The sequence below is a fragment of the Oncorhynchus nerka genome, linkage group LG2, assembly GCF_034236695.1.
Source record: "Oncorhynchus nerka isolate Pitt River linkage group LG2, Oner_Uvic_2.0, whole genome shotgun sequence".
Lineage (NCBI taxonomy): Eukaryota > Metazoa > Chordata > Actinopteri > Salmoniformes > Salmonidae > Oncorhynchus > Oncorhynchus nerka.
Genome location: NC_088397.1, coordinates 5,356,077 through 5,375,334, shown reverse-complemented (window position 1 = coordinate 5,375,334; position 19,258 = coordinate 5,356,077). Strand labels below are relative to the sequence as shown.

General features: G+C 42.5%; 3 protein-coding genes and 1 long non-coding RNA gene across 6 annotated transcripts in view; 2 read left to right on the top strand and 2 right to left on the bottom strand.

The window, feature by feature from the left end:
• Window positions 1-19,258, top strand: part of LOC135573344 (uncharacterized) — a 123,962-nt gene that overhangs the window by 46,708 nt on the left and 57,996 nt on the right. The gene's annotated exons all lie outside the window — the stretch shown is intronic.
• Window positions 3,087-8,609, bottom strand: LOC135573335 (zinc finger protein 239-like). Of its 3 annotated transcripts, none has more exons than XM_065022368.1 (3): window positions 8,103-8,609; window positions 6,327-6,547; window positions 3,087-4,608 (listed from the first exon to the last, which is right to left on the bottom strand). In XM_065022368.1, the coding sequence occupies exons 1-3, from the start codon at window positions 8,168-8,170 to the stop codon at window positions 3,677-3,679; spliced, it is 1,221 nt and encodes a 406-aa protein (XP_064878440.1). In that variant the 5' UTR covers window positions 8,171-8,609; the 3' UTR covers window positions 3,087-3,676. The 3 variants fall into 3 exon arrangements, with proteins under 3 accessions (XP_064878440.1, XP_064878438.1, XP_064878442.1); XM_065022366.1 differs by having other exon boundaries at window positions 6,754-8,208; XM_065022370.1 differs by lacking the exon at window positions 8,103-8,609 and having other exon boundaries at window positions 6,317-6,402.
• LOC135573336 (zinc finger protein 664-like) overlaps window positions 9,928-19,258 on the bottom strand; it is a 55,881-nt gene continuing 46,550 nt past the window's right edge. The window contains exon 4 of the mRNA XM_065022378.1: window positions 9,928-13,310. Within this exon, the coding sequence (XP_064878450.1) occupies window positions 13,108-13,310 (203 nt within the window). The 3' untranslated portion in view covers window positions 9,928-13,107. The remainder of the gene's footprint in view (window positions 13,311-19,258) is intronic.
• The window catches only part of nkpd1 (NTPase, KAP family P-loop domain containing 1), a 22,555-nt gene continuing 20,160 nt past the window's right edge, over window positions 16,864-19,258 (top strand). The window contains exon 1 of the mRNA XM_065022165.1: window positions 16,864-17,003. The gene's annotated coding sequence lies outside the window, so the exon portion shown is untranslated. The remainder of the gene's footprint in view (window positions 17,004-19,258) is intronic.

Below are 19,258 nucleotides of genomic sequence, written 5' to 3'. Positions count from 1 at the left end.
GTCCTTTGCTGTTGTTCTGGGATTGATTTGCACTTTTCGCACAAAAGTACATTAATCTCTAGGAGACAGAACGCTGCGTGGTCCCATGGTGTTTATACTTGCGTACTATTGCTTATACAGATGAACGTGGTACCTTCAGGCGTTTGGAAATTGCTCCCGAGGATGCTCCCAAGGAGCCAGAAATCTTGCTTCTTTGTAGGTGACCAAATACTTATTTTCCACCATAATTTGCAAATAAATTCATTAAAAATCATACAATGTGATTTTCTGGATTTTTTTTCTCATTTGGTCTGTAATAGTTGAAGTACCTATGATGAAAATTACAGGCCTCTCTCATCTTTTTAAGTGGGAGAACTTGCACAATTGGTGGCTGACTAAATACTTTTTTTGCCCCACTGTATATACACACATAAACTCTGCAAAAAAAGAAAAAAAAGAAAAATCCTGTCACTGTCAACTGCGTTTATTTTCAGCAAACTTAACATGTGTAAATATTTGTATGAACATGAGTTTCAACTGAGACATAAACTGAACAAGTTCCACAGGCATGTGACTAACAAAAATGGAATATTGTGTGCCTGCAATGACAACAAGATCAGTCCGATGATGCTGACACACCGCCCCAGACCATGACGGACCCTCCACCTCCAAATCGATTCCACTCCAGACAGAGTACAGGCCTTGGTGTAACGCTCATTCCTTTGACGATAAACGTGAATCCGTGGTGAGACAAAACCGCGACTCGCCAGTGAAGAGCACTTTTTTGCCAGTCCTGTCTGGTCCAGCAACGGTAAGTATGTGCCCATAGGCGACATTGTTGCCGGTGATGTCTGGTGAGAACCTGCCTTACAACAGGCCTATAAGCCCTCAGTCCAGCCACTCTCAGGTTATTGTGGACAGTCTGAGCACTGATGGAGGGATTGTGCTTTCCTGGTGTAACTTGGACAGTTGTTGTTGCCATCCTGTACCTGTCCCGCAGGTGTGATGTTTGGATGTACCGATCCTGTGCAGGTGTTGTTACACGTGGTCTGCCACTGCGAGGACGATCCGCTGCCTGTCTTGTCTCCCTGTAGCGCTGTCTTAGGCATCTCACAGTACAGACATTGCGATTTATTGCCCTGGCCACATCTGCAGTCCTTGCAGCATGCCTAAGGCACATTCACGCAGATGAGCGGGGACCCAGGGCATCTTTCTTTTGGTGTTTTTCAGAGTCAGTAGAAAGGCCTCTTTAGTGTCCTAAGCTTTCATAACTGTGACCTTAATTGATTAAGCTGTTCTTGTCTTAACGACCGTTCCACAGGTGCATGTTCATTAATTGTTTATGGTTCATTGACCAAGCATGGGAAACAGTGTTTAAACCCTTTACAATGAAGATCTGTGAAGTTATTTGGATTTTTACAAATTATATTTGAAAGACAGGGTCCTGAAAAAGGGACGTTTATTTTTTTGCTGGGTTAATATATATGGAAATCAGTCCATTTCAATGCAATTAATTAGGCCCTAATCTATGAATTTCACATGATTGGGCAGGGATGCAGCCTTGGAGGGCAAAGGCCCACCCACTTGGGAGCCAGGCCCAGTCAATCAGAATACATTTTTCCCCACAAAATTGCTTTTATTACAGGCAGAAATACTCCTCAGCAACCCCCTAAGCCAATCCCGTAGGTGAAGAAGCCGGATGTGGAGGTCGTGGGCTGGTAATGGTTACATGTGGTCTGAGGTTGTGAGGCCGGTTGGACAAACTGCCAAATTCTCTGAAAATGACGCTGGAGGCGGCTTATGGTAGAGAAATTAACGTTAAATTATCTGGAAACAGCTCTGGTGGACATTCTTGCAGTCAGCAAGTCAAACACAAACCTTGTGAGACATCTGTGGCATTGTGTTGTGACAAAACTGCACATTTTAATAAAGTGGCCTTTTATTGTACAAAGCACAAGGTGCACCTGTGTAATGATCATGCTGTTTAATCAGCTTCTTGATATGCCACACCTGTGGATGGATTATCATGGCAAAGGAGAAACGCTCATTAACATGGACGTAAACAAATTTGCGCACAACATTTGAGAGAAATAAGCTTTTTGTGTATTTGGAACATTTCTGGGATTTTTTATTTCAGCTCATGAAACATGGGACCAACACTTTACATGTGGCGTTTTATATTTTTGTTCAGTGTAGTGAGACAACCTGAACCTGTCAGTTGATAATGGGTTGCTAAAAACAAGGACATTCAGAGACTTGTCCCGAATTTACTCCTGCATTGTCTTGGCTGTGTGCTTAGGGTCGTTGTGGTCCTGAGTGCTCTGGAACAGGTTTTCATCAAGGATCTCTCTACAATTTGCTCTGTTCACCTTTCCCTCAATCTTGACTAGACTCCTAGTCCCTGCCGCTGAAAAACATCCCCACAGCATGATACTACCACCACCATGCTTTACCGTAGGCATGGTTACAGGTGTCCTCCAGACATGACACTTGGCATTCAGGCCAAAATTCCAAGCAGGCTGTCATGTGCCTTTTACTGAAGAGTGGCTTCCGTCTGGCCACTCTACCATAAAGGCCTGAATGGTGGAGTGCTGCAGAGATGGTTGTCCTTCTGGAAGATTCTCCCATCTCCACAGAGGAACTCTGGAGCTCTGTAAGAGTGACCATCGGGTTCTTGCTCACCTTCCTGACCAAGGCCCTTCTCCCCGATTGCTCAGTTTGGACGGGCGGCCCACTCTAGGAAGAGTCTTGGTGGTTCCAAACTTCTTCCATTGAAGAATGATGGAGGCCTCTGTGTTCTTGGTTACCTTCTATGCTGCAGAAAGGTTTTGGTACCCTTCCCCTGATCTGTGCCTCAACGTAATCCTGTTTCAGGTTCTACTGACAATTCCTTTGACCTCATGGCTTAGTTTTGCTCTGACATGCACTGTCAACTGTGGGACTTTACATAGACAGGTGTGTGCCTTTCCAAATCACGTCCGATCAATTGATTTTACCACAGGTGGCCTCCAACGTTGTAGAAACATTTCAATGATAATCAACGGAAAAGGGATGCACCTGAGCTCAAGTTCAAGTCTCATAGAAAAGGGTCTGAATACTTATGTAAAGAAGGTTTCTGTTTTTTAAATTTTTAATACATATGCAAGAAATTTCACTATCAATTTTAGAATAAGGATGTAAAAAAAAATTGAAAAAGGGAAGGGTCAGAATTACGGATACACAGTATATATTTTTTACCATCCAAAGTGTGGGGCCTAAAACATCCGGGGCTGAAGCCCCGAAAGCCCAGGACTAGTAAAGCCACTGGATGTATTTATCCAAACCCATTGATGATGAATAACTATAATAACTAACCTAGTTGTAAAAGACAGTTTAATAAACACATGTAGGTGTTTCAGAGGCTGTGTATCATTAAACAAGTAACTATGTAATAAAAACCAACCTCCCCCCAAACTAATAGTGACTGATCATCACACCATCTCTATCTGATACATGTTGTGAGTTCCGGCGCTTGACTTGGGCAGGAACTCAACAGAGCGGAGTACCAGGCCCTCAAATGTTCTACTGCTTCCTGTTCCTGTTATAGATGAGCTCAAAAGTATTGTGGAGGTCCTGAAGCTAAATATAAAGTGTCGGCACCTATTTCAGTCCAAGTCAAGCAATCAGATATAAATCACTCCATCACTAAATTTTAATCTCAGCTGGTCTGAGAGAACTGACGAGGCTTCTCTCCTTTATGTATATGTTGGTGTGTTTTTAATTGGTTCTGTAGAGAGAAACTCTTCCCACAGACAGAGCAGATGTAAGGCTTCTCTCCTTTGTGTTTACGTTGGTGTGTTTTTAAGTTGCTCTCTTGAGAGAAACTCTTCCCACAGTCAGAGCAGTAGTAAGGCTTCTCTCCTGTGTGTATACGTCGGTGTGTTTTTAAGTTGCTCTGTTGAGAGAAACTCTTCCCACAGTCAGAGCAGGAGTATGGCTTCTCTCCTGTATGTATACGTTGGTGTGCTTTAAAGCTACCCTGGTGAGAAAAACTCTTCCTACAGTCAGAACAGGAGTAAGGCTTCTTTCCTGTATGTATACGTCCATGTGATTTTAAGGTATACAATCGGGAGAAACTCTTCCCACAGTCAGAACAGGAGTATGGCTTCTCTCCTGAATGTATACGTTGGTGTGCTTTAAAGTTACACAGGTGGGAGAACCTCTTCCCACAGTCAGAGCAGATGTAAGGCTTTTCTCCAGTGTGTGTTCTCTGATGAACTGTTAGCTCAGATGACGTTGTAAAGCATTTTCCACAGTCACAGCAGGAGTAAGGCTTCTCTCCTGTGTGTAGACGTTGGTGTTTTTTGAAGTTGCTCTGTTGAGAGTAACTCTCCCCACAGTACGAGCAGTAGTAAGGCTTCTCTCCAGTGTGCACTCTCTGATGAAGTGTCAGAGCCCTTGATGTTGTGAATCTCTTCCCACAGTCAGTACAGGAATACAGATTCTCTCCTGTGTGTATTTTTAGATGTATTTTTAGCTTTGATAGAAATGGGAAAATCTCCTCACAATGTGGGCAGTGGTGAGACCTCTTAGCTCTGTGATCTTCCTGCTGTTGCTCTCTGGATGTAGAGAATGTCTCAACATGGTCTCCTGTGTGAACAACATCAGAAGAACCAGTCAGTTGGTGTGATTTTCATGTCAAATGTATTTTATGAAGCTACATCTGCATTGCTTGCTCTTTGGGGTTTTAGGCTGGGTTTCTGTAAAGCACTTTGTGACAACTGCTGATGTAAAAAGTGTTTCATAAAATACATTTGACATGTATAAGTGCTTTACAGAAACCCAGCCTAAAACCACAAAGAGCAAGCAATGCAGATGTAGAAGCACAGTGGCCACTAAAAATAACTCCCTAGAGGGCAGAAACCTAGGAAGGAACCAGACTGAGGCGTGGCCAGTTCTCTTCTGTCTGTACCGGGTGACATATGACTTCATATCAGTAGGCTGTACAATACAGGGGAGTAAAACTATTCTAAAAGTGGGTAACAGTCTGGGTTGGGGTCAATTCCATTTAAATAACAGTCCATTCAGAAAGTAAACCTAATTCCAAATTCCACATGCTGCTAATTGAAAAGCATTGAAGAGAATTGGAATTTCAGTCTATTTCCCTAAATATCTGGAATTGACCCCCGAACCCTGGTAACAGTCGAAGGCAAAAGGAGTGAAAAAAATTATCCATAATCATCCTCCACTCACTATCACAAGGGTTAGTAACTACACAGACTCATTTCATATCAACCATTCAGTATCATAAGGGTTAGTAATTACACAGCCATATCATCCTCCACTCACTATCACAAGGGTTAGTAACTACACAGCCATATCATCCTCCACTCACTATCACAAGGGTTAGTAACTACACAGATTTCATATCATCCTCCACTCACTATCATCCTCCACTCATATCATCCTCCACTATCACAAGGGTTAGTAACTACACAGACTCATTTCATCATCCTCCACTCACTATCACAAGGGTTAGTAACTACACAGACTCATTTCATATCATCCTCCACTCACTATCACAAGGGTTAGTAACTACACAGACTCATTTCATATCATCCTCCACTCACTATCACAAGGGTTAGTAACTACACAGACTCATTTCATATCATCCTCCACTCACTATCACAAGGGTTAGTAACTACACAGATTTCATCATCATTTCACAAGGGTTAGTAACTACACAGCCATCCTCCACTCACTATCACAAGGGATAGTAACTACACAGACACAAGGGTTAGTAACTCCATTCCACTCACTATCACAAGGGTTAGTAACTACACAGACTCATTTCATATCATCCTCCACTCACTATCACAAGAGTTAGTAACTACACAGCCATCCATCCTCCACTCACTATCACAAGGGTTAGTAACCTCCACTCACTATCACAAGGGTTAGTAACTACACAGCCATATCATCCTCCACTCACTATCACAAGAGTTAGTAACACACAGCCATATCATCCTCCACTCACTATCACAAGGAGTTAGTCACTACACAGTTAGTAACTACACAGCCATATCATCCTCCACTCACTATCACAAGAGTTAGTAACTACACAGCCATATCATCCTCCACTCACTATCACAAGGGTTAGTAACTACACAGACTCATTTCATAGAACTTTAAAACACTGGCAGTTTGTCTACTTCACTTCTTTAGTCTGCTCTCTGATCACTCCAGATAACTCAGTTGTTCAGGGATGTGTGTTGTCAGAATTACAGAATTCAACCTATCAATAGACTGGTCATAACTTAAGGAGGTCTAATATATGAAGATAACTTATAGATAGAACCTGCTGTTACCAATCTTCTCCTCCTCTTCTTCATCTTTAATGTTGACATTCAGCTCCAGTGTTTGACTGCAGTCTTCCAGCTTCACTGATGCCATCTCTGGATCCTGCAGTGCAAACTGGGCTCCACTGTCACAATCTGGACCCAGTGACTGTAGGTTTCTATTCAGTGTGGAAGGAGAGTGGCAGGCTGTGTTTGTCCTCACTGTTGATGTTACCAGCCTCAGACTTAATCTGAGTCGTAGTAATAAAGAGACACGGACACAAAGTTATTGTCTTAACAGTTCTATATTCTCTAAAAATGTATTTTTTCTTGTTCAATCATCTCATTTCAACAATTCAGGTAGTTAAACATTGAGAGCAAAACATGAATTCTTATTAGACAGAGAGTTCACACTTTAAATGACCCAACGTAAGAGATACATTTACAGAATGGTTACCTGGAGGAAAATGAGGGTTGTGCTTTTTCAATCTCAGTCAAGGGGAGGGTTGAGTATTGTTTTAATCTAGTCCAGAAGAGGGTCATGCCATTTGTAATTGATGGGTGGTTCGTGCCCTTAACACTGATTGGCTGACAGCCATGGCATATCACACCATATACCAGGGGGATGACAAAACATTCCTTTTTACTGTTCTAATTACATTGGTAACCAGTTTATAATAGCAATAAGGCACCTCAAGGGTTTGTGGTATATGTCCAATATATCAGGGTTAAGGGCTGTATCCAGGCCCTCCACAACAGCCCATATCCGTGGTATATTGGACATATAACAAACCCCCTCTGACCTTATCGCTTAAATAAATCAATGTGTGGCTGATGCCTCCCCTCATCTCTGATTCTCTGCTGGACAATATCAAGTGGGACTATAGGCTATTTAGTGTGATGCCAATCAAATGATCCATAGCCTATAGAATACCAAGTGCATGCTGGGAGGAAGCACAGAGCAAAGTTATACTGTATTTCTATGATAGTTGCTGGGATGGTGTAAATACTGTGAAAGGTTATGCTCTGCACGTGTTAATCCCAAACGTGTTTAATGGCTGTGCTGTGATTTTATTGTTGATTAGTCCCCCGAAATATACTATTCCTCCACACACCAGGCCTCTTTTATTGAAGACAATGTCCAAAAGCAAGCATTCAGGGGGGGGTTGAGTTAAGTGTTAAGTGCAGTTAATATTAAGTAGATTAAATTCACATAAATAAACGTTTAATACAAGGTTGCAGTTTGTTTGATGCACTATTTTCTACTTATTTCACCCACAAAAAAAACGATTGTATTTCCCCATTCACACCATAGTAACTACTATCGATTAATATAGAAACAACTGAATGTGTCTGAATATTGTTACAGTGACATGTAGAAATCAGATGAACATGACATTCTGCTTCTAAACAGTAAAACAACCCTGAAACTGTCTCTCTGGTGCAGCCGCACAGCCTGCAAGTCTATTGACTCAGACCGAGAGGCGCCGCCATTTTACCAGCTCATAAACATATGGAAATAATCAGAATAATAAACATGTCAAACGAACTCAGAAATCTCAAATCAATTGATTCTTTATGAAATTACATTGACGAAATAATGTAAATTAAACCCAAAGTCTAACTTCAGCTAGGTAACTAACGTTATATGACTAACAATATATATTTTTAGCACGTTCTTCACTCGGTTTAGCACAACAATAACACGTCATAAAACCTTTATTAACAAACGCGATATTAACTTGACGGATTTGTGACCTGACATGTTATTTCGATATTATAAAGTTTAAACGTGCAATGACATACCTGTTAGTAATACATTTGAAACGGAAATAAAACCTATCGTCTTCAGAGAACAGTTCTGGCACTTTCATTATGGCTGACGCCTGCCCGGAACTTCCTGTTCGCCGACTCCCACAGCGCAACAGGACTTGTCCTTGTTTGGTCAGCTTTAATGGCGGTTGGTCAATATGTTGCAGTACCACCCCAACTGGACTTTAGTATAAACCACGTTTCCGCAACTGGCGGCCCACGGGTGGTTTAAATTGGCCCCCCAAGTTTTAATGAGCAAAACAAATAAACATAATAGACTGTAAAAAGACCAGAAAATCAGCTCCAAATGATTTTAAATACAAATATAAAAATTTGAATTTATTTATTTTTATTTAACCTTTATTTAACTAGACAAGTCAGTTAAGAACAAATTATTATTTACAATGACGGCCTACGGGGGAACAGTGGGTTAACTGCCTTGTTCAGGGGCAGAGAGATATATGTTTACCTTGTCAGCTCGGGATTCGATCCAGCAACCTTTCGGTTAACAGTGGGTTAAAATACTGCCTTGTTCAAAAGAAAATGGGGCAGAAAAGATAAATAATGTTTACCTTGTCAAACAAACCAGAAGGCATTTTCTTTTTTTTTTTTTTACATTTACGATCCAGCAACCTTTGTGTTACTGGCCCCCGCCAGATCAAGTTTAGTGAGCCCGCCAGATCAGTAGGGATGACCAGGGATGTTCTCTGTTTAACAGGTACCCAGTGAAAGATTGTCAAAGTAGGGATGACTGTTCTCTGTTTAGGTTTGATTTTAAAAGATAAAGATGACCAGGGATGTTCTCTGATTTACTTAAGTGAGCCCGCCAGAACATTTTGACCTGTTTAGTGAGCCCGCCAGATCAGAGGCAGGTAAATGACAGGGATGTTCTCTGTTTAGTGAGCCCGCCAGATCAGCACCAGGGATGCTTTTCTTGTTCTCTGTTTAAGTCTAAATGACCAGGGATGTTCTCTGTTTAGGGCCCAACACTTTGATTTGTTCTCTGTTTAGTGAGCCCGCCAGATCAGAGGCAGTAGGGATGACCAGGGATGTTCTCTGTTTAGTGAGCCCGCCAGATCAGAGGCAGTAGGGATGACCAGGGATGTTCTCTGTTTAGTGAGCCCGCCAGATCAGAGGCAATAGGGATGACCAGGGATGTTCTCTGTTTAGTGAGCCCGCCAGATCAGAGGCAAGGGATGACCAGGGATGACCAGGGATGACCAGGGATTCTCTGTTTAGTGAGCCCGCCAGATCAGAGGCAATAGGGATGACCAGGGATGTTCTCTGTTTAGTGAGCCCAGGGATGTTCTCTGATCAGATCAGAGGCAATAGGGATGACCAGGGATGTTCTCTGTTTAGTGAGCCCGCCAGATCAGAGGCAATAGGGATGACCAGGGATGACCAGATCAGGATTTTCTCATGATAAGTGCTCTGTTTAGAGCCCGCCAGATTGGGACCATTTTTCTGTCCTGCTATGCATTCAAAATGTACAAAGTATAAATATGTATTTAATATATATATATATGACCAGGGATGTTCTCTGTTTAGTGATATAGGGATGACAGTTTCTCTGTTAAAGTACTGTGATCAGAATTTGACCAGGTTCATATATTAATATGTCCCGCCAGATTGATATGTTATTTATGCCCTGCCTGCATCCTGGGAGAAGGCAATAGGGAGACCAGGGATGTTCTACTGTTTAGTGAGCCCGCCAGATCAGTTTTGCTCCAGGGATTTTCTCTGCTGCCCGCCAGATCAGTGCTCAAATCATTTTGATGCACTGAGAGAGGTAGGCAAATCATTTTGATGCACTGCCTTTTCTGTCGTCTTCAGAAACGTTTGATACTTTTAAGCACAAAGTCATACACACAGTGTTTTGTATATAGAATAATGTTGTATATTTAGAGGTTACTCATAAGTGGATGGTATTGTTAAGATGCACTTGTAATTGTACTTTTTAGGATGATATCAGCATTCTGAATTCAACATGTGGTTAATAGCAGGCTATTTTATTGTATGTGTGAACGATGGCTAGCTCCTGGAATGATCCCAGACCCTCCTATTGGGCATCTGTTGTAGAAAGAGGTGACGATTCTCAGAACATAATGTGGCTCTACAAATGTTTCGTTTCCTTTTGGATGCAGGTCTGTGTTTTTTATCAATATAAAATATATGTTAAGTGTTGATGCATAATATGGAGATGCTGTACTAATGTTTGTATTCGAAAATCATTTTGATGCACTATGAGAGAAAGAGGTGACGATTCGCAGAACATGATGTGGCTCTACAAGTGTTTTATTTCCTTTTGGATGCAGATGGAGGATGCAAGAGAGTCAGTTCTGATGAATTAAAACGACCTGATCTCCAAAGTCCACGTCTATAGTGTCAATCAACCACACACAACACAGAGCTACAGCACCGGTTACATGTATACATATATACAGTACCAGTCAAACGTTTGGACACACCTACTCATTCAAAAAATATGTATTTTTATTTTTTAACTATTTAGTACTTTGTAGAATAATAGTGAAGACATCATAACTATGAAATAACACATGCGGTAACCAAAAAAGTGTTAAACAAATCAAAATAGATTTTAGATTCTTCAAAGTAGCCACCTTCTGCCTTGAGGACAGCTTTGCTCACTCTTGGCATTCTCTCAACCAGCTTCATGAGGAATGCTTTTCCAACAGACTTGAATGAGTTCCCACATATGCTGAGGACTTGTTGGGTGCTTTTCCTTCACTCTGTAGTCCAATTTATCCGAAACCATCTCAATTGGGTTGAGGTCGGGTGATTGTGGAGGCCAGGTCATCTGATGCAGCACTCCATCATTCTCCTTCTTGGTCAAATAGCCCTTACACAGCCTGGAGGTGTGTTTTGGGTCATTGTCCTGTTGAAAAACAAATGATAGCGCATTTGTGATAGCACAAATCAAATGGATTGGCATATCGCTGCAGAATGCTGTGGTAGCCATGCTGGTTAAGTGTGCCTTGAATTCTAAATAAATCCCAGACTGTGTCACCAGCACACCACCTCCTCCATGCTTCACAGTAGGAAATACACATGCGGAGATCATCCATTCACCTACTCTGCGTCTCACAAAGAGGCAGCGGCTGGAAGCAAAAATCTGAAATTTGGACTCATCAGACCAAAGGACAGATTTCCACCGGTATAATGTCCATTGCTCGTGTTTCTTGGCCCAATCAAGTCTCTTCTTATTATTGGTGTCCTTTAGTAGTGGTTTCTTTGCAGCAATTTGACCATGAAGGTCTGATTCACGCAGTCTCCTCTGAACAGTTGATGTTGGAGATGTGTCTTTTACTTGAACTCTGTGAAACATTTATTTGGCCTGCAATCTGAGCTGCAGTTACCTCTAAGGAACTTATCCTCTAGAGCAGAGGTCACTCTGGGTCTTCCTTTCCTGTGGCTGTCCTCATGAGAGCCAGTTTCATCAAAGCGCTTGATGGTTTTTGTGACTGCACTTTAAGAAACTTTATCAGTTCTTGAAATGTTCCGGATTGACTGACCTTCATGTCTTAAAGTAATGACGGACTGTCGTTTCTCTTTGCTTATTTGATCTGTTCTTGTCATAATATGGACTTGGTATTTTACCAAATAGGGCTATCTTCTGTATCCCACCCCTACCTTTTTACAACACAACTGATTGACTCAAATGCATTAAGAAGGAAAGAAATTCCACAAATTAACTTTTAACAAGGCACACTTGGTTAAATGAAATGCATTCCAGGTGACTTCCTCATGAAGCTGGTTGAGAGAATTCCAAGAGTGTGCAAAGCTGTCATCAAGGCAAAGGGTGGCTACTTTAAAGAATCTAAAATATATTTGTTTAACACTTTTTTGGTTACGTCATGATTCCATATGTGTTATTTCATTGTTTTGATGTCTTCACTATTATCCTACAATGTAGAAAATAGTCAAAAATAAATAAAAACCCTTTAAGGAGTAAGTGTTCTAAAACGTTTGACTGGTACTGTATATCCACAGTGTTCTGTCATCAGTCTTGCTCTGTGGAGGAACTTGTGGCTTCAAGCAACCCTACAGCTACAGCCACACATGTCAGTACAGGCCCGAGTACAGTCTGAACAGCCCGTTGTCATAGCAGACATACCATCAGTAGATCAAGAATTCAGGAACTTTAAACTGCAGCCCCCTCCCCTCCATGCCCCTTAGCCCCGCCCTCTTCTATCAGTTCACAGATCTGAAAGGACAGGATGGGTGGAAACAACAATCAACAGGTTGTGTGGTGTGTGGAACCTCCGCCATGTTGCTTTCACCCAGGTCTTTCATGTATTCCTTTCAGATCCCCCTGAGGAGGCGGGGTCTAGGGAGGGGGAGGGAGCTGAGGTCTGAAAGGACAGGATAGGTGGAAACACCAATCAATAGGCTGTGTGGTGTGTGGAACCTCCGCCATGTTGCTTTCACCCAGGTATTTCATGTATTCCTTTCAGTTCCCCCTGAGGAGGCGGGATCTAGGGAGGGGGAGGGAGCTGAGGTCTGAAAGGACAGGATAGGTGGAAACACCAATCAATAGGTTGTGTGGTGTGTGGAACCTCCGCCATGTTGCTTTCACCCAGGTCTTTCATGTATTCCTTTCAGTTCCCCCTGAGGAGGTGGGGTCTAGGGAGGGGGAGGGAGCTGAGGTCTGAAATGGAATCTAGAATCAGGTAATGATAGATGTATCCAAGGCAACGGTTCTTAAAGTTCTACTGCTACCTCACTTCCTGGTGAGAGTCATTGAACCATAGCTAAAGAGACTTATACCCAGGCTAACATTCCACATTCCTAGCCACTCCTTCTCATTTACTAAAAAGACTAGCCTTTCATTTGTGAAGTTGGCCTCCCGAGTGGCGCAGTGGTCTAAGGCACTACATCACAGTGCTATCTGTGCCACTAGAGATTCTGGGTTCGAATTCAGCTGGCCACGACCGGAAGGCCCATGGGGCGGCGCACAATTGTCCCAGCGTCGTCCGGGTTAGGGGAGGGATGTCCTTGTCCCATTGCGCACCAGTGACTCCTGTGGCGGGCCGGGTGCAGTGCATGCTGACACAGTCACCGGGTGTATGGTGTTTCCTCCAACACATTGGTGCCAAGAAGCAGTGCGGCTTGGGCGTTTCGGGGGACGCACGGCTCTCGACCTTCCCGAGTCTGTACGGGAGTTGAAGCGATGAGACAAGACTGTAAAAGAAAAAGCCTGGGCTATTAATACACAATGCTAGCCTACAGTGAATTTAATACACAATTCGTATGCTAGCCTACAGTGAATTTAATACACAATTCGTATGCTAGCCTACAGGGAATTTAATACACAATTCGTATGCTAGCCTACAGGGAATTTAATACACAATTCGTATGCTAGCCTACAGTGAATTTAATACACAATTCGTATGCTAGCCTACAGTGAATTCAGGCGACCTGTAAGCCAGAGACAAAACAATATTTTTGTCTGATGCAGGATTTTTCATGTGAGGGGAGTGGGGTATCCAGGGAGAAAATTTCATTTGTGGCCTTATGTGAAATTATTTAGCAACTGCAGTAGTACTGAATAAAGTGTATATCCTTAATTACTCAGAATTGCAAAAAAAGACAACATTTTCCACTAAATGTAATCACTTATAACCATAAAAAAAGCAATTAATAGCATAAAAAACAATGAAACTGACATAAACCAAAAACACCATACATTTGAGTTAATTTAAACTATGTTTTTTTGTCTTAATCATGTTTCGTTCCTGTGAATTGAAGTTGAAAACCGGCAAGTGCATCGGTTTAATTACATTTAAAAAATAAAAATAAAAATAGTGCCTAGGCCTATTCAATGAAACCCTGGCTGTTGACGTAGGAAACAGATCGCAAAGCAGGGAATCCCCATTCCCCGCGAAATGGGCAAGTTCACCTTTCTCATCCATAAACACATGCAGCATCAAGTGCAACTACACTGTCCTCTGAAGCTCACAGGAGCAGGATGTGGAGTCTGTTCATTAGGAGGGATGTCTACCGTGGAGGCTCAAAACAATGATTAGGATCACATTTCCTCCATTTAAATATTAGACCCATGGGGACACCTATACGTTTGGCTGCCAGGCGCGGCTGATCATTGTAGACTTTTATTGTCTGGACGTGATGTTGAAATATCTACACGACAGGCTTCCGTCATAGACTCAACTGAATGGAAGAAATACAGTTAAGAATTACATGGGGATGTTTAGAAAGAAAAGAAAACGTTAAGATTGAAAGGCCAGTCTCTTTGGCAATGACAAGGAGTGGCAAGGAGTGGATTGTTAGCTAAAGAGACTCGTAGTCTAGCTAATTGAGCCCTACAGACAGACCGAATAGAGAGAGAGACTCAACCCAGCAGATAGACAGAATAGAAAGAGAGAGAGACCCCACAGAGAGACCAAATAGAGAGAGAGCCCTACAGACAGACCACATAGAGAGAGAGAGAGAGATCCCTACAGACAGACCGAATAGAGAGAGAGAGAGCCCTACAGACAGACCGAATAGAGAGAGAGAGAGTCCTACAGACAGACCGAATAGAGAGAGAGAGCCCTACAGACAGACCAAATAGAGAGAGAGAGACCGAATAGAGAGAGAGCCCTACAGACAGACCGAATAGAGAGAGAGAGAGAGAGAGCCCTACAGACAGACCGAATAGAGAGAGAGACAGACCGAATAGAGAGCCCTAGACAGACCGAATAGAGAGAGAGAGAGAGAGCCCTACAGACAGACCGAATAGAGAGCCCTACAGACAGACCGAATAGACAGACCAAATAGAGAGAGAGAGCCCTACAGACAGACCAAATAGAATAGAGAGAGAGCCCTACAGACAGACCAAATAGAGAGAGAGAGAGAGAGAGAGAGCCTACAGACAGACCAAATAGAGAGAGAGAGAGAGCCCTACAGACAGACCAAATAGAGAGAGAGAGAGAGAGAGCCCTACAGACAGACCGAATAGAGAGAGAGAGAGAGAGCTACAGACAGACCAACTAGAGAGAGAGAGCCCTACAGACAGACCAAATAGAGAGAGAGAGCCCTACAGACAGACCAAATAGAGAGAGAGAGCCCTACAGACAGACCAAATAGAGAGAGAGAGAGAGAGAGCCTACAGACAGACCGAATAAATACAGACAGACCAAATAGAGAGAGAGCCCTACAGACAGACCAAATAGAAGAGAGAGAGAGCCCTAGACAGACCAAATAGAGAGAGAGAGAGAGAGCCCTACAGACAGACCAAATAGAGAGAGAGAGAATAGAGAGAGACAGACAGACCAAATAGAGAGAGAGACAGACAGACCAAATAGAGAGAGAGAGAGCCCTACAGACAGACCAAATAGAGAGAGAGAGAGAACCCTACAGACAGACCAAATAGAGAGAGAGAGCCCTACAGACAGACCGAATAGAGAGAGAGCCCTACAGACAGACCAAATAGAGAGAGAGAGAGAGCCCTACAGACAGACCAAATAGAGAGAGAGAGAGAGCCCTACAGACAGACCAAATAGAGAGAGACAGACAGACCAAATAGAGAGAGAGAGAGCCCTACAGACAGACCAAATAGAGAGAGAGAGAGAGCCCTACAGACAGACCAAATAGAGAGAGAGAGAGACAGACCAAATAGAGAGAGAGAGAGAGAGCCTACAGACAGACCGAATAGAGAGAGAGCCCTACAGACAGACCAAATAGAGAGAGAGAGAGAGAGCCCTACAGACAGACCAAATAGAGAGAGAGACCAGAGAGAGCCCTACAGACAGACCAAATAGAGAGAGAGAGCCCTAGACAGACCAAATAGAGAGACAGACAGACCAAGAGAGAGCCCTACAGACAGACCAAATAGAGAGAGAGAGAGACAGACCAGAGAGAGAGCCTACAGACAGACCGAATAGAGAGAGAGCCCTACAGACAGACCAAATAGAGAGAGAGACAGACCAAATAATAGAGAGAGAGAGCCCTACAGACAGACCAAATAGAGAGAGAACCCTACAGACAGACCAAATAGAGAGAGAGAGAGAGCCCTACAGACAGACCAAATAGAGAGAGAGAGCCCTACAGACAGACCAAATAGAGAGAGAGAGAGCCCTACAGACAGACCGAATAGAGAGAGAGACAGACCAAATAGAGAGAGCCCTACAGACAGACCGAATAGAGAGAGAGCCCTACAGACAGACCAAATAGAGAGAGAGCCCTACAGACAGACCAAATAGAGAGAGAGAGAGAGCCCTACAGACAGACCAAATAGAGAGAGAGAGAGAGAGAGAAATAGAGAGAGAGAGAGAGCCCTACAGACAGACCAAATAGAGAGAGAGCCCTACAGACAGACCAAATAGAGAGAGAGAGAGAGAGAGAGAGAGCCCTACAGACAGACCAAATAGAGAGAGAGAGAGAGAGAGAGAGAGAGAGCCCTACAGACAGACCAAATAGAGAGAGAGAGAGAGAGAGACAGACCAAATAGAGAGACCAAGAGAGAGAGAGAGAGAGAGAGAGCCCTACAGACAGACCAAATAGAGAGAGAGAGCCCTACAGACAGACCAAATAGAGAGAGAGCCCTACAGAGAGACCAAATAGAGAGAGAGAGAGCCCTACAGACAGACCAAATAGAGAGAGAGAGAGAGCCCTATAGACAGAAGGAGAAATGATCTAGTGAATAATTAGCTTTTAGCTGATATCGGCATTGTAAAGCTGTACAGCGGGCAGGAAGTTAGCCAGGCAGGCCCTGGGCTAGGGGTGTAAAGTTCACCACACCTTAGCCATTGTAGAGGTGGGTAGCAGCATTCTCTCTGTGGATCCCTCTATCAGTCACAACAAGACAACATCTATTGATTCTGTTCCTGATCCGTGTTTGGAGGAGGAGTGGGTTCTGAGACTTCCAACTGAAAGGTAAGACCTCTGTTTCATCTGATGGGTTTTGATTGGATACAGGGAATTGTAGTGTACCTCAGATAGCTGAATTCTAAGTGGTTGCTCATGGTCAGTAAGCACTATGCTATCTTATAAAGAACACACCCACCTTATCCTGGACACACCCACCTTATCCTGGACACACCCACCTTATCCTGGATACACCCACTTTATCCTGGCAAGTCCTACTAACTGCATGTACACTACACATAGCCTATTGGATGGATAGTAACTCAGTAACTCACTGGATGTATAGTAACTCAGTAACTCACTGGATGTATAGTAACTCAGTAACTCACTGGATGTATAGTAACACACTGAATGTATAGTAACTCAGTAACTCACTGGATGTATAGTAACTCACTGGATGTATAGGAACTCACTGGATGTATAGTAACTCACTGGAGGTATAGTAACATACTGAATGTATAGTAACTCAGTAACTCACTGGATGTATAGTAACTCACTGGATGTATAGTAACTCAGTAACTCACTGCATGTATAGTAACACACTGAATGTATAGTAACTCAGTAACTCACTGGATGTATAGTAACTCACTGGATGTATAGTAACTCACTGGATGTATAGTAACTCAGTAACTCACTGGATGTATAGTAACTCACTGGATGTATAGTAACTCACTCACTCACTGGATGTATAGTAACTCAGTAACTCACTGTATGTATAGTAACTCAGTAACTAACTCACTGTAAAAAGTAACTCACTGATGTATAGTAACTCAGTAACTCACTGGATGTATAGTAACTCACTGGATGTATAGTAACTCAGTAACTCACTGGATGTATAGTAACTCACTGGATGTATAGTAACTCAGTAACTCACTGGATGTATAGTAACTCACTGGATGTATAGGAACTCAGTAACTCACAGGATGTATAGTAACACAGTAACTCACTGGATGTATAGTAACTCACTGGATGTATAGTAACTCAGTAACTCACTGGATGTATAGTAACTCAGTAACTCACTGGATGTATAGTAACTCACTGGATGTATAATAACTCAGTAACTCACTGGATATATAGTAACTCAGTAACTCACTGGATGTATAGTAACTCACTGGATGTATAGGAACTCACTGGATGTATAGTAACTCACTGGAGGTATAGTAACTCAGTAACTCACTGGATGTATAGTAACTCAGTAACTCACTGGATGTATAGTAACTCACTGGATGTATAGTAACTCAGTAACTCACTGGATGTATAGGAACACACTGAATGTATAGTAACTCAGTAACTCACTGGATGTATAGTAACTCAGTAACTCACTGGATGTATAGTAACTCAGTAACTCACTGGATGTATAGTAACTCACTGGATGTATAGTAACTCAGTAACTCACTGGATGTATAGTAACACACTGAATGTATAGTAACTCAGTAACTCACTGGATGTATAGTAACTCAGTAACTCACTGGATGTATAGTAACACACTGAATGTATAGTAACTCACTGGATGTATAGGAACTCACTGGAGGTATAGTAACACACTGAATGTATAGTAACTCAGTAACTCACTGGATGTATAGTAACTCACTGGATGTATAGTAACTCAGTAACTCACTGCATGTATAGAAACTCACTGGATGTATAGTAACTCAGTAACTCACTGGATGTATAGTAACACACTGGATGTATAGTAACTCAGTAACTCACTGGATGTATAGTAACTCACTGGATGTATAGTAACTCAGTAACTCACTGGATGTATAGTAACTCAGTAACTCACTGTATGTATAGTAACTCAGTAACTCACTGTATGCATGGTAACTCACTGGATGTATAGTAACTCAGTAACTCACTGGATGTATAGTAACTCACTGGATGTATAGGAACTCAGTAACCCACTGGATGTATAGGAACTCACTGGATGTATAGGAACCCACTGGATGTATAGGAACTCAGTAACTCACTGGATGTATAGTAACTCAGTAACTAACTGGATGTATAGTAACTCACTGGATGTATAGGAACTCAGTAACTCACTGGATATATAGGAACTCAGTAACTCACTGGATGTATAGTAACTCAGTAACTAACTGGATGTATAGTAACTCACTGGATGTATAGGAACTCACTGGATGTATAGGAACTCACTGGATGTATAGGAACTCAGTAACTCACTGGATGTATAGTAACTCAGTAACTAACTGGATGTATAGTAACTCACTGGATGTATAGGAACTCACTGGATGTATAGGAACTCACTG